General features: G+C 66.0%; 3 protein-coding genes and 1 long non-coding RNA gene across 7 annotated transcripts; 1 reads left to right on the top strand and 3 right to left on the bottom strand.

The window, feature by feature from the left end:
* Positions 1-763: 763 nt before the first annotated feature.
* Positions 764-8,504, bottom strand: LOC116742340 (WD repeat-containing protein 97-like). The gene is given in 20 exon segments (XM_032609821.1): positions 764-1,388; positions 1,481-1,542; positions 1,639-2,183; positions 2,470-2,632; positions 2,719-2,916; positions 2,918-3,420; positions 3,504-3,695; positions 3,783-3,887; positions 4,401-4,457; positions 4,848-4,931; positions 5,234-5,668; positions 5,840-5,900; positions 6,176-6,297; positions 6,388-6,520; positions 6,624-6,714; positions 6,791-7,027; positions 7,110-7,252; positions 7,324-8,029; positions 8,218-8,339; positions 8,473-8,504. Coding segments are annotated over 20 exon segments (4,185 nt in total). The 5' UTR covers positions 8,496-8,504; the 3' UTR covers positions 764-1,185.
* On the top strand, positions 4,274-8,046 carry LOC116742343. Of its 2 annotated transcripts, none has more exons than XR_004346442.1 (4): positions 4,274-4,408; positions 6,199-6,396; positions 7,133-7,248; positions 7,947-8,046. It is a non-coding gene; the product is annotated as an uncharacterized LOC116742343 (long non-coding RNA). The 2 variants fall into 2 exon arrangements; XR_004346441.1 differs by lacking the exon at positions 7,947-8,046 and adding an exon at positions 7,342-7,470.
* On the bottom strand, positions 8,329-9,903 carry LOC116742268 (WD repeat-containing protein 97-like). The gene is made up of 3 exons (XM_032609594.1): positions 9,666-9,903; positions 9,331-9,557; positions 8,329-9,146 (listed from the first exon to the last, which is right to left on the bottom strand). Exons 1-3 carry the CDS (start codon positions 9,901-9,903, stop codon positions 8,514-8,516), a joined length of 1,098 nt encoding a protein of 365 aa, XP_032465485.1. The 3' UTR covers positions 8,329-8,513.
* Positions 9,904-9,916: 13 nt separating this feature from the next.
* MAF1 (MAF1 homolog, negative regulator of RNA polymerase III) lies at positions 9,917-12,992 on the bottom strand. Of its 3 annotated transcripts, none has more exons than XR_004346440.1 (8): positions 12,649-12,991; positions 11,788-11,913; positions 11,555-11,683; positions 11,315-11,480; positions 11,061-11,182; positions 10,861-10,980; positions 10,558-10,758; positions 9,917-10,431 (listed from the first exon to the last, which is right to left on the bottom strand). XR_004346440.1 is itself a non-coding variant. In XM_032609825.1 (8 exons), the coding sequence occupies exons 2-8, from the start codon at positions 11,868-11,870 to the stop codon at positions 10,410-10,412; spliced, it is 777 nt and encodes a 258-aa protein (XP_032465716.1). In that variant the 5' UTR covers positions 11,871-11,913; positions 12,649-12,992; the 3' UTR covers positions 9,917-10,409. The 3 variants fall into 3 exon arrangements, 2 of the variants coding, with proteins under 2 accessions (XP_032465716.1, XP_032465717.1); XM_032609825.1 differs by having other exon boundaries at positions 10,558-10,692; positions 12,649-12,992; XM_032609826.1 differs by having other exon boundaries at positions 10,558-10,692; positions 12,657-12,989.
* Between the last annotated feature and the right edge of the window lie 43 nt (positions 12,993-13,035).

Genomic DNA, 13,035 nt, shown 5'->3' with positions numbered 1-13,035 from the left:
CTGAGTCCTCGGCAGTAAAAGCGCAGAGTCCTAACCACTGGACTGCCAGGGAATTCCCATGTCTGTATTTTTTAAAGCATTTATTGCTTCTGTAATTCGAAACATAGAAACACCAGTAGATGCAGACTACTGCGGGCCTCAGTCCTTGTTGTAGCAGGTACAGGTCCTTTTATAAAAACGTCAAGTTTTTCAGTTATCTGGACCTGGCACTTCTGGCCCTCCTTGGCCTAGGAAAGAGCTGCCCACTCAGCAGCCCTGTAACAAGAGCCCCTGCACAGGTTAGGGGCTGCGGGAAAGGTGTGGGAGACCAATTTTAACCACAGAGCCATTGAGCAGAAGTGTCTGAAGTCAGAGGCTGAAAATACAGGAAAGAAATCGCTGCTCAGGTAACCCAGCAGCAGGATGTAGAAAGCTAGAACGGGCCCGTCGCAAAAGCCGTCCTAGTAAGTGCGCACGTGGGCTCCACGTGTGGTTGGGTCGGTGCCCTTTGAGGTCATGGCAGTTCAGAAGAAGGCCGAGGCCCTGAGACCCCGTGCTTCACAGACAAGGTGAATCTCCTGGTGACTTCTAGGTTGAAAGGTCCAGAGAACACTGCCCCTTTACTGCTTCTTGGATAAAGCACACGGGGCCTCGTCATTAAGTTTTCTCCTTTCCAGCCTAAAGGTAGCAAAGCTCCGACTGACTCCTGGTTTCACCTGCATCAAATGACTGCAAGTTCCCCCCCACACACCTGCGACCACCCAGACCCTCCCCTCTCCCCGGCCCACCCGTCAGTCTCCCGCTCCCGTCCTGAGCACCGTGGCTGAGTGCCCGAGCAGGGCCGTGCCCGTGCGGCAGGTTCCCTCTCTGGGCAGACAGGCCCTCCCGCACCAAGAACGCTGCTCTACTACGTGCTGACCCGAGCCCAGACCTTGTCCCATCCCAGACCCCACCAGTCCCCCAGCTCCTGCCTCACACATGCAGCTGGCCACCAGCAGGTTCATGACACACCAGCCAGACCCCCCCCTTGCCCACATCAGGGGCCCCCAAAGGTGAAGGTGGCATCCAGTGAGCTGGCCGTGGCCTCTGGACTTTATTCGGGCCCTGGGCCTTGGCTGGGGTGAACAGCCGGCTGGAGAGCCATGTCCTGACTCCATGCTGGAGGGAAAAGGGGGAGGCAGGGTCAGGCCAGGGTCACCAGCCAGCTCAGCTGTAGCTGTCAGGGTCCATGTCATCTGGCAGAAAGTAGCGTTGCAGGGCAGGCTGCAGGAGCTGCGGGGGCAGCGGATGGGCAGGCCTGGGCCAGTCTGGGGGGAAAGGCTGCAGTTCCACCCGGGGCAGTGGCAGCTTCAGCATCCGGATGGCGCCATCTAGGGTGCGGCCCGCCCAGAGCCGGGACAGCATTCGGCCTGGGGGCCAGCAGTGGGGTCAGTGCTCCGCGGGAACTGGGCTGGGTTGGGGTAGAGGTCAGGGTCCGATTTCTATTCCTGTCCCTACTCACCCCTCAGTTTCATTGGAGACCTCTGGACCTTGGCCTCCTGAAGCCGGAGGATGGAGTAGTGCCTGGAGGGTAAGGAGGCAGGTTTGGCTGAGCCCGCGCCTCAGCTGTTCCACACAGGCTCTGCCCCAGCCTCTTCCAGGGACCCGTGGCGTGCTCACCGGGGTTCCCGGGGCTGTGGCACCACCATGCTGGGCCTCTGTGGGGGCGGGCGTGGGGGCGGGGTCTCGGGCTCCTCCTGCGGGGGGCCCTGCTGCTGAGCCCCATGCTGCTCGCAGAAGAGGTTGAGTGCGTCGATGGGCCCCAGGTCCAGCATTTTTGACTGTGACCAGGTCGTCTGCTCCAGAGGCAGTGGCTCATCAGGCTGTGCAGCTGGCGTGGAGGATTGCAAGTGGGCCTCAGGCAAGGGGCAGAAGTGTGTCAGTGTCCCAGACAGTGCACGTTGCGTCCGCCCAAAGCGCATCTGTGCGAGCGTCTGCTGGGCCTGCAACTCCAGGGCGGCCAAGTCCGGTTCTCCGGGTGAGACTACCGGTGAGGGCGTCCGGGAGACGCTTGAGGGCATCACAGAGATATGAACAGTTGCCCCAGAGACCATGGAAATCTGCGACAGGGTCTCCTTCGAAGGAGGGTGAAGTGCTGAGGTCTCTGAGACCTCAGGCAGCATCTCTGACAACTTGGCTACAGATGGCGGCATAGTTTCCATCTCCTGGGGAGTTGGCCAGTGGAGGCTGGAGAGGTGCTGCCCATGGCTCCAAGCCTGAGACCCCACCCCAGACTCCCTCCTGGGGAGGCGCAGGAAGATCCCGGGAGATGGGGGAGGGGTGAGGGATGGGGGAGGATGGAAGAGGCGCAGAGCCAGAGCGGGGCAAGGAGCCCGCTGGCCTCACCTGGCTCTCCCCTCTGCACTTGGGAAAAGCCTGGGGAGAAGGCGAGATGCTCTGCGGGCAGGTGGCCCGCCCCCGCCCCGCCCCCACTCCCGCCCCCGCCCAGACCTTCAGCTGCCAGACCATCTCCTCCAGCTTCTGGCAACAGCGCTTGCGCAGTGCGGCCTTGGAGGCGCGCTCCGGGCCCTGGACCCAGGTCATCATCTCCTTGAACAGGAGGCCGTGCGGGTCCTGAAGGCCGAGTCCTTCCAGCAACTTCCTGAGCTCCGGCCTGGGACAGGTGTACAGGCGTGGGAGGCTTCTGGGCGGCCTCCCTGGCAGCATCGGGGAGGAGGGAGGGAAGGGAGCGGAACTCACCGGCAGGAGGCTGGCGAGTAAAGGACGTAGCACAGGAGCTCCAGCACCACCTCGCGGGACTCCAGGGAGCAGGCCAGGAGCAGCTGCAGCGCCAGCATCACAAACTGCTTCTGCATCCTGTCCTGAGCGCAGGGGGAGCGACACTGGGGCCCGAGGCCTGGGGTGGGGCGGGGCGGGGCGGGGCCGGTCTCGGGACTAGGGGCTCACCTGGAGGCTGGGGGGCTGGTCCAGGTTGAGCAAGCGCACGAGGATGCCCTGCAGCCGGCTGCAGAGGTCTCTGCTGACGTCGGGCAGCAGCCTCAGCAGCGCGTGCAGGATGTGCACACGGTCTGCCCAGGAGGCTTCGTCCAGCAGGTCCATGAACAGCGAGGCCAGGCCCTCCACCGTGCCCACCTCGGGGTACGCCTGCAGGGATCTGGCGCTGAGGCCCGGCCCCCTGCGCCGCACCCGGGCGCTCCAGCCTCCCCCTCCCGTACCTGAGCCCGTGCCTCCAAAACTCCCCCGAACCTGCAGAGTGAAGATGGGGAAGAGCTTTTTGAACCAGTTCTGGGCGACGAAAAAATGCAGGAACCTAGGCAGATGCCCGCAGCGCTCTTCCCAGAGCGAGTGCCCGTAGTGGAACTGGGGGCAATGAAGACAGGTCTCGGCCCTGGCGGTGTCCTCGCGGGAGCCCATGGGCTTCGGGATGCGACCCTCGGGGCTCTAGGGGCAGCGGCAGCAGCTGCAGACCCTGCCCGCCTCAGGCAGCTCCCGCGCCGCTGCCCAGCCCAGCCCCGGACGCCCACCTGAGCCTCCTGCTCCGGCAGCTGGTCGGAGAGCTGCGTGTGGGGGCGCTGCGAGTCCGAGGCCCAGTCCAGACCCTGTTCGTCCTCCTCCTCCCCCTCCCCTCCCCACGACTGGGTCCGCTTCTCCTGCCGCTTGGCGCGCCGCCGCCTCGTGCCCCGCGGCAGCCACGGGTCGTCCCGGCTCCCTCCCGGCTGCGAAGTGGAGAACGAGGCGTGGCCACGGGCGCGTCAGGGAGCCGGCCCCGCCCCCCGCAGGCCCCGCCCCGCCCCGCCCCTTGCCTTGCCGAGGGCTCCGAGGCCGCCGACCTCCACAGGCAGCCGCATCTGCTGCAGCACCACCGAGTTGGGCACGTGGCCCGGGAAGCGGATGGGCCGCCGCCAGCACTGCAGGTAGAGCACAGCGGCGCAGGCTGAGGGCCTGGACTCCACCTGCCCCAGAGACCACCCCGGCCACCAGCCCAGCTCTGCCCGCCTGACGTCCGAGAGCTGAGTAGGGCTCACACGCCCCGCCCACGACACACACACAGGAAGAGAGAAGCTCTAGAAATCAGGCCGAAGGGCAGGCAGCGAGTGTGGTATCAGCTGTGGCAACTGAGGACGGAGATCTGGGTAACAGCCGGCCTTTGGGGAGCCCTGACACCCACATGGTCTCCACAGGACTCAGCCCCCGGTCCTGGAGCAGAGACGCTGATAAGAAGGGGGCAGTAGGAGGGACTCCCCCGGCGGTCCACTGGTTAGGACTCCGTGCTTTCACTGCTGGGCCGGGGTTCAATCCCCGGTCGGGGAACTAAGATTCCACAAGGCACGCAAAGAAAAACAAGGGGACAATGGGAGCTCGAGGGGGGTTACTGGGGGCTTGGGTAGATGGAGTAGCAGCCGGAAGGATCCGTTACCCACCTGGGAAGGTAAGAGTGCCAGACGTGTGGGGAGAAGGGGCTGGGCCTGTCTGGGCATCTGGAGGGGGAGAGAGTGGGAAGGCCGGCTCCCACCGACTCTGCTCCCCTCAAGGGAGGGGACTCTGGTCTCGCAGACAAAGTGCACAGAGGCCCCAGCCCCCCAACCCTCGCGCTAGGGAGTGGCTGCAGGAGCGACCGCTGGCAGAGGCTCTGGCTTCGCCTGGCTCCAGCTCCGAAGTCCCTGGCCCTCTGGCAGCCAGTTCCCGGAGTGAGGAGTCAGGGCACACGGAGAGCAGCAGCGGCAAAACCGGGCCCGGGGTGAGGGGTGCAGGTGGGCCTGGCCCTCGGGTCAGAGCTGGGCACAAAGGCTTACAGCAAAGGGGACATGGGGTACATAAGGAGGGCCCCCCCGGGGAGGGAAGGGCCTCAGGACAGCAAGGGGTCTCACCTCATAGGGCTGAACAGCGGCAGGGAAGAAGCCCCTGGGGTTGGAGAGACGCTCCTGGGGCCGCCTCTTCAGCAGCAGGGGGATCTGGGGATGGGACAGGGCTCAGAGCCGAGTTTGGACTCCAGTGTTCCTGCGGTTCTGCCTTCGGGCGGCAGCCTCCACCCACCTGGGCCCCTCACCCTGCGCTGCAGGTGGGAGGACAGTGGATCCGGGGCCACAGGCTTCTCCCCGTGGAGCCGCTCCCACTGCAGCTGCAGGTGTAGACTAAGGCCCAGCTCGTGGCTCGGGGAGGAGCGGGCCAGCAGCTGGGGTGGAAGGAGTCACCAGCGGGTGGGGTGGGGACCATGAGGTGAAGGCAGAGGGGTGGGTGTGGTGGTAAGCCTCACCTGGGATGCTGTGCTGTGCAACCTCCGGTGGGTGGGGGGGGGAGGGGCAAAGCGCTGGCCCAGGGTCCCAAGATCCTGTGGTGGCGAGGCGTCAATGCCCCTGAGATCGGGGACATCTCTGGGCAGGGCGCACACGTCCCAGGTCTGTCTCTCCCCTGTGAGGGTCACGGTGCTCCACTGCTGGGACTCTCCTCCGGAATACCTGCCCTGGCAGGGAGGGCAGGGCAGACGGGCAGTGTCAGAGGCTCCGGGTGAAGGGAGGGACTGGGGAGGCCCCACACTCACCAGCAGACCAGGGCCATAGATCAGACAGAGGTAGTTATCAAAGGCCTCCTGGCACTGCTGCCAGGAGGGGGCGGGCCGGGCTGCAGGGTCCACCAGCCCCAGTTTCAGCTGCTGAAGGTCTTGGTCCCGGGCAATGAAGGTTTCCAAGTCCTGGGGTGAGGGTCAGGGGTCAGCGCATTCTTCCTTGAGCCTTGCTGCGTGCCCCTAGACAAGCACAGGGATCCCAGGCCTGCCCCAGGGACTGAAGGGGAAGGGCCCGAGCCGGGGCGGGGGGGCAGGGCTGGGTCCCTGAGGTGGAGAAGGGGTCAGGAGCCGCCCCACCTTCTCCAGGACTGGCTGCTGAGGCGTGGCCGTCTGGCAATGGACGAAAGACGAGGCTGCGCTGCAGACAGGCAGGGACACAGGTGGAACACTGGGTGGCATTACCAGTGGGATAGGGCAGAGGCTGGGACAGGGACCCAGGGGTGGTGGCCAGGCCCCTGGTGGGGAACCACAAACAGCCAGGAGTGGGAAGGCCGGCACTGGGACGGGCTTGCGGTGGGTGGCCAAGGGGCCTGGGAGCCCTGGGGTCTCAGGTTGGGAGCACTCGGCCAGGCCCTGACCCAGGGGAGCCAGGTCGGGGCCTCCGGGACGGCTCGGTTGGGCCTGCCGGCAGACCTGAGGCTGGCCACCCCGCGCAGGTTGGCGAGCCTCTGCAGCTGGGCTGAGGTCAGCGACTCCTGGCTGGTCAGCGGCAGTGGAGGGTCATCCACCACATCAGGGACATCCTGGCACAGCTTCTGAGCAGGGGAAAGGAGCCTGGAGCCCTGGCCTCGGTGGCTGGTCTGCCCACAGCAGCCCCACCCCGCCTACCTGTGCTCAGTGCACACCTTAATCAGGTAAGATGTGGGCAGGTAGAGCCTGTGGGCCACCAGGCAGAGGCAGGAGCCCAGGGCCAGCACCAGGTCCCCACTGTTACTGCAGAAGCTCAGGGCCTGAGGGGCACCGTTCAGCTGCAGGAGCCTGGAGGGTTGTTCAGACCGACAGTCTGGCCCTGCTCCTTGGAACAGAACACGGAGGCAGCAGCAGAGGCAAGCCCCCACCCCTCTCCCACCCCCCCGCCCACCGCAGCAGGCGGTTCTCCGCGGTCCAGATGCCGATGGTGCCGTCCAGGCTGGAGCAGGCGTACAGCTTGAGTGTGGGACAGCAGCACAGGCCTGGGGGGCCAGGACTCAGGGTCAGGGGCCAGAGCCATCTGGCGGCCCGGACTTCACCTCTGCCCTGCCCGCTCACCGGTGATGTGGTCCGTGGGGTCGTCCTGGGGCCGGTGATCGAAGCGTGGGCTGTTGCCCAGGCCAAACTGCACCAAGCCATAGGTGGCGCTGTTCAGGTCCTCGAAGCCCACGGTGATGCGATTCCCGAGGGCGCAGAGCACCAGCGCCGGGTGGCAGCAGGAGAAGGTGCGCAGGAGGCTCAGGCTCTCCTTGGCATACGGGAAGACGCGCCACATCTTCACGGTCAAGTCTCCCCCTGTGGGGACGGGAGCCACAGTGGGGCCTTTGGGGAGGGAAGGGGTTCCCAGGCCGGCCGTGGAGGGAGGAGAGGTACCCACCGGAGGACACGATGCTGTTCCAGGTGGACGCAATGGCGGTGACGGGGCCTGGGCCGTGCGCCTCCGTACGGAAGACCGTCTTCGAGGAGCGCAACTCAAGTACGGACAGGGTGCCATCAGTGTGCCCCACCACGAGCAGGTACCTATGGGTGACCACAGCCTGTTGGTGTGGACCCGGCCGCCTTGCCCAGCCCTGGCTGGCTCCGGCACCCACCGGTTCTTGTCCTTCCAGGCCCCGGCCACGTCACTGTGGCACAGCTCGCCCTTGTACTGGCGCACTATCTCCCAGGCGGCAAACGCGCTCCCGGGGTCCGTGAGGTGGCTGTAGAGGTGCAGGCAGCAAGGCCGGGGCGCCGGGGGCGGCGGCGGGCACAGGCGGTGCAGCACGCGCATGGGGCAGCGTGCTGCGTTGGCGCACAGCAGGTGCCCGGTGCGTGTCAGCAGCCACAGCACCTCGCGGGGCAGGCAGTAGGCCACGGCGGCCGCGCAGTCCTCAGGCTCCAGCAGAAGCGCGCTCACGGTGCGTCCGCTGGAGACCGACACCAGGTAGACCGAGCCGTCGGCGCAGGCGCACACGAGGCGCGTGGGCAGCTGCGCTTGCGGGGCCATGGGCGAGGGCAGCGCCGGCGCCACCTGCAGGTGGAGCACCGGCGCCGACAGCTGGGCCAATGGCGAGTAGAGCTCCCGCACGCGCCACAGCTCCACGCTGCGGGCGCGCAAGGCGAGCAAGGGGCAGCCGGGGCCGGCGGGAGCCAGCAGATGGCTCACGGTCTCCGACGGCCCGCTCGGGCCCCGGCGGCTTGGCGCCACCTCACCCACCTGCGCCGCTGCCTGCAGGTCCCACGTGCGCAGCGTCCCGTCTTGAGAAGCCGACAGCACAAGGGCCGTGTTCGGGAGCACGGCCACCGCAGTCACCGGGCCTGCGGGAGGGGCTCGGGTCACTCCTGCGCACCAGGGACTGAGGGAAGGGGAGCCGTCGGTCAGGGTCATGACCAGGGCGGAGAAGCTTGGCCAGAAGCCCGTGGAGATCCTGTGCCCGGAGCTCTCAAAGGCAGGGCTGTGCCCAGGGTGAGGGGAGACCAGGCCTCAATAGCCACACACGGCACACCTGTGTGTCCCACGAACACCATCCGGATCTGCCAGTCAGCCTCCCACACCTTCACCGTGCTGTCCCGGGAAGCTGTCACCATGGCCCCCACCTCTCTACAGTACACCAGGTCGGAGATGGTGCTGAGGGGGGAAAGGGAGGCCCGTGGACTCAGGACTGCAGTGTGTGTGTGTGTGTGTGTGTGTGTGTGTGTGTGTGCGCGCGTGCGCACGCGCCGGCCCCCCTGCCACGACCGGATTTGTGTCGCGGACTCACCTCATGATTTCCCCCTCTCCCATCAGCCCCTGGGCCCCTCCTCACGTTTTGTGCAGATCCCGACGCACATCTGTGAGAGCCCAGGTGTGCAGATCAAAGGTGAGCACGGCTGAGCCGTAGGCTGCGTAGCAGCGTGGGACGTGAGGGGGATGCTGAGGCCCGAGAGTCAGACGCGCAAGCGCACCCGAGAGGTTTGGCGGCAGCCACAGAGGGGACCCATGGGGAACCAGGCAGCGACCCCCTGCACGGAACTTCCAGAGCGCCAGGCTTCTGCCCGCCTCCGCCACCAGCAGCAGCCCGGGGTCGGGCACCGGCAGGCAGCAGACTGGCTCGCGGCCCGGCACCCTGCGCTCCACTGGCTTACTCTGCCACAGCAGGCTGAGGTCGGACCTTAGGATGGCCAACCCCGCTGGGCCCCAGCCCACAAAGCGGCCCACAGTGCCCAGCTCGCCCGGCACTGCCACCAGCCCTGTAAGCGCGACCGGAGCTAGCAGCTTCTCTTGTGCCCAGCCATCCTCTCTGCGCAGGTGCAGGCGGCCGGCACCGTCCAGCACCACGAAGCGTCTGCCCATGGGGTCCTGTGCCACCGAACACAGCCCGGCTGCCACCTCCAGGCGGCGCAGCAGCTCTAGCCCGTGCGTCAAGCGCGCCACGTGCAGCTCGGCTCTCTTTTCCTGCGGACCGGGACCAGCAAGCCTGCCGTAAACTTGGCGGGGGCCAGGGGTTGGGGGGCGGGGGTGTAGGCAGCACCCACCTAGGGGAGCCAAGAGGATCTGGGCTGGTGTCCTGCAGGGGGCCCCTAGGGGAAGAGCCGGGCCGGAAAGAGGCCTTGAGACGGATGCCATGGGCAAGCCGCACCTTTTCCACAGAAGTCTGAAGGCCTGTACGCAGGAGCAGCCACAGCTGGCGGGCACGGGCGCTCGGGGTCACATTCTGCCACCGAGAGTTGCTGGTAAAAAGCCGTGGGGCCGCCTCCTTAAACGATGACTCTGCGAACCGGCAGCGGAAGCCCTGTCGGTGTGGCCTTTGGGCCCCTAACCCTGGAGGTCGTGGGCAGCCAAGGCCCCTCCTGAGGGCCCTGCTAGGTTAGGGGACTGCCCGGGGAGTGCTGCATTCCCAGAGGACAGAACCAGCGCTTGAGTGAGGCCTGCGGCCAAGCGGGCCATCTGGGGGTCGAGGCCGGGCCACCTCACCATCCTCTTCGTTGAGCAGTCCCGGGTCCGGGACGTCGTAGATGTCGGCATCATACAGGTCCAGGTCTGGAATCAGGTGGTCGCCTTCTATGGTAAAGGGGTTGCTTGCGTCCCACACTTCTGGCTCCATTTCGGGAGCCGCGGGGTCCAGGCGGCTCAACAGCCCCCTAGGACCGTTGCTAGGATACCGGACGCAGCAGGCCCCGCCCTCGACGCAGGCCCCGCCCCCACGCCTCATGAGCCTCCGTGCGCACTGAGTCACAGAAACTTTTATTGGAAGCAAACCAGCTGCAGCAAAGTGACACTCAGTGCACGCTGCCCGATGGGCAAGGTGGGGAGTACAAGTGGGCGGATGACCCCTGGGGACCGCCTGCTGGGTCTCCGGCCCTTTGGGCTGGAGTGTGCAGGTCCAGGCCTGACCCTGCACAAAATACAAAAATAAACTCTGTGGTCCAGCTGTCCCTGCCCGTGTCAGTTCGTTTGGGCGGGGCAGTGGCTCTTCCCACCAGGCCCTGTGCCGTTGCTGTCCAGTCCAGCCACAGCGTGGGCAGCGGGAGCCTGTGGGGCTGAGGGGACATCCACAGGCTACAGCCAAAGGGCTAGGCAGGTGTGGCCTGGAGTGGCGCTGGTGCTGTGGCAGCGCCAGGATCTGGCCAGCAGCTGTGGAGGCCCTGGGGCCCCTCAGGTGGGCAGGTCCAGGCACTGTTTGAAGCTGGGTGAAGCGAGGGCCTCTGTTCCTCCTCTTCACATACAGATCACCGGGACCCTGAGCAACGGGTGGCACACAGTGAGTTCTGAGGAGCCCACACTCAGGAGACCAGGCAGAGGGGGCCCCGCCCTGCCCTGCACACCCCAGGCTGAAGGGAGGGAGGCCGCTGAAACCGTCACACACCTGTCCTCTTCCATGGTGCTGGTCTCCTCGTGGCCGCCCTCACGGCCTCCACCTCCACTCTCCTCCTCCTCCTCCTCTCCCCCGAGCTCCATGTCCAGCTCATTGCCTGCCTCCGACGCAGTGTAGGTGGATCCACTGGGGGTGGGGGGACCAGTCTTAAAACCGCCTACCCCAGCCTGCTGCTAACCCCAGGGAGGGTGTCTGGGGAGGACAAAGTTAGGAATGGGGTGGGCCAGGCTGGGGAAACGGTGTGTGAGCCAAACAGGGAGGTAAAGGAAGGGAGGTGGACAGGTGCCAGCCAACCTGATAGAGCGGCAGCTGAAGAACACGATCCGTTTCAGCCGCTTGTTGTAGAAGAAGTAGTTGAAGGACCAGAGGCTGCCATCTTCCCCGAAGGGATCTGAGTCCAGGTCTGGGTTGTAGCTGGGGCGTGTGGGGCGAGATGTGGTGTGAGGTCCCAAGTGCCACCCACCCAGGACCCACCTGCAGGGACGCCAGCTCACCTGTAGATGTCGCACTCAGCCAAGCAGATCTCCTCATCCACCGCGTTCCACAGCTGCGGCTTCAGGGCCTTGAAGTCCTCGCGGACAGCGGAGAACAGGCTGCAGTTGACTGCATTCACCACCTAGGATGGTCACAGTCAGGGCTGACGAGGACCCAGGGCAGCAGGCATGAACCGGGCCGAGACCCTGTGAGTTAGGGAGGACACCAAGCATGGTTGTGGGCCTACAAGTCCCTTCCCCGACCCGACCCTCACCCAGCTGAGGCTGGGCTCCCGGCTGAACTCGTGGCTCCGGGCTCTGCTGAAGTCATAGTCCGGCCGGAAGGACTCGTTGAGTGTGGCGATCAGGTAGAAGAGAGTCTTGCGGCTGCACTTGTCGCTGAGGGGGCCCTCGTCCTCGCCACCCTGGCTCTTACTCAGTCTGCACAGAGAGAAGCGTCAGCCTGGCACTGCCCCGCTTGCCAGTGCACAGTGGGCAGGCCCTGCCCGGCTCACCTGCTGGGGCTGAGGCCCGAGGTCTGGGGTGGGGACAGTGCCTCCAGCACATGTGGCTGGCCCTCCTGGCAGAACTGCTTGAACATGTGCTTGTCGTCGCCCGCCATCTTACACGAGTAGCTCTCGATCCTAGAGACGCAAGCACAACCATGAAGCACGCCACCCCCGCAGGCTCAACCCAGAGACAGTGCAGAGTGACCTCTGAGACGCCAGCCCCAGAGCCCCGGCCTCACCTGCCAATGATGTGGGCATCTCCTGTCTCCACGGTCAGCTGCGAGTTGATGGCCTCGAAGCTGGAGTTCTCCAACAGCTTCATGTCCCCGGGGAGGAGGTCCTGTGCTCCGAAGGGCTACGGCTGCCTGAGGATGCAGGTCAGTCCATGGGTGTCTGGCCCTTGGGGCTCCACCTTCAGCCCTCCTCCCAGTAAGTGGCGCCGCTGTAAACAACTTGGGTCCCTCCTCTGCAGCCTGCTCCCAGGCCTTCAGCACTGGCGGGAGAGGTGATGAGAGCGGCATGTCCAGGCCCTAGATCAGCCACACCTCTTGCACCTCACAGGAGTTTTTGGGCCAGGCTGGGGGACCCACCGGGGATCCTGCTAACCCCGGGGCTGCTGGGTTAGTCTCTCCCTCAACACCCCCCATCCCGACACAAGAGCCCTACCCACCAAGGGGGGGCCCTGCGAGCCCGCGAAGGGACGTGACTCCTGCAGTGCCCCTCCGGCCGGGATCCTCAGCCTGGGTAAGAACCGCACCCAGTTAGGAACCAGATCACCTGGGGCTCGGCCCTGCCGTCACCTGGACGCGGCGCTCTTTCCTGTTCTACAGGCTGCTTTCTAGTGAGCTCCTCCGTTTTTCTCCGAAAGTACGACAGGGAGCGGAGGGAGGCCCCGCGGCCCCCGAAGGGCCTGTCAGCCGGGCAGCTAGGGCGCTGCAGCGTCTGCCGGGTCTAAGGGGAACCCCAGCCAAGCCGCGCGAACTACAAGTCCCAGGAAGCCGTGCGCCTCGGGAGGCGCGCGTGCGCTCCAGCGCGAAGCCTGCTGGGGGCTGTAGTTCTGGAGGGCCCGAGTCGGCGCCGGGCACAGGGCGTACCCCTACCTGCTTACTCTGCGCTCAATCGGGCCGGACCGGACCAGGCAGGGTCAGGTCGATTGGCGTCGGTGCGGGTGAGAAGGCGGTGCGGGCCCCGGGTAGCGCGGACGCCTCAGGACCGGAGTGCGGCGCCGCGGCCTCCGCTCGGGCCGCACTGTATCCGGGGAAAGAAGCTCCGCAGCGACGTCCCGTTACTCCCGGCCCCGCCGGCCCATCCGATCTGCCACCGCGACATAGCCTCGCCCGTGCACGGCGCCCGACTATCGCGACCGACCTGCCCGCCGACCGCCACAGAAGGCCCGAGCAAGCGAGCGAACGACCTCTACCTCCCCGGGCCGGACAACAACAAGCGTCCGCCAGGCCCGGCCCCACGCGTCTGAATGGCCCGCTCCA

Source organism: Phocoena sinus, chromosome 17, assembly GCF_008692025.1.
Source record: "Phocoena sinus isolate mPhoSin1 chromosome 17, mPhoSin1.pri, whole genome shotgun sequence".
Classification (NCBI taxonomy): domain Eukaryota; kingdom Metazoa; phylum Chordata; class Mammalia; order Artiodactyla; family Phocoenidae; genus Phocoena; species Phocoena sinus.
The sequence above is the reverse complement of the archived record's forward strand: the minus strand, read 5'-3'. Positions and strand labels throughout refer to the sequence as shown.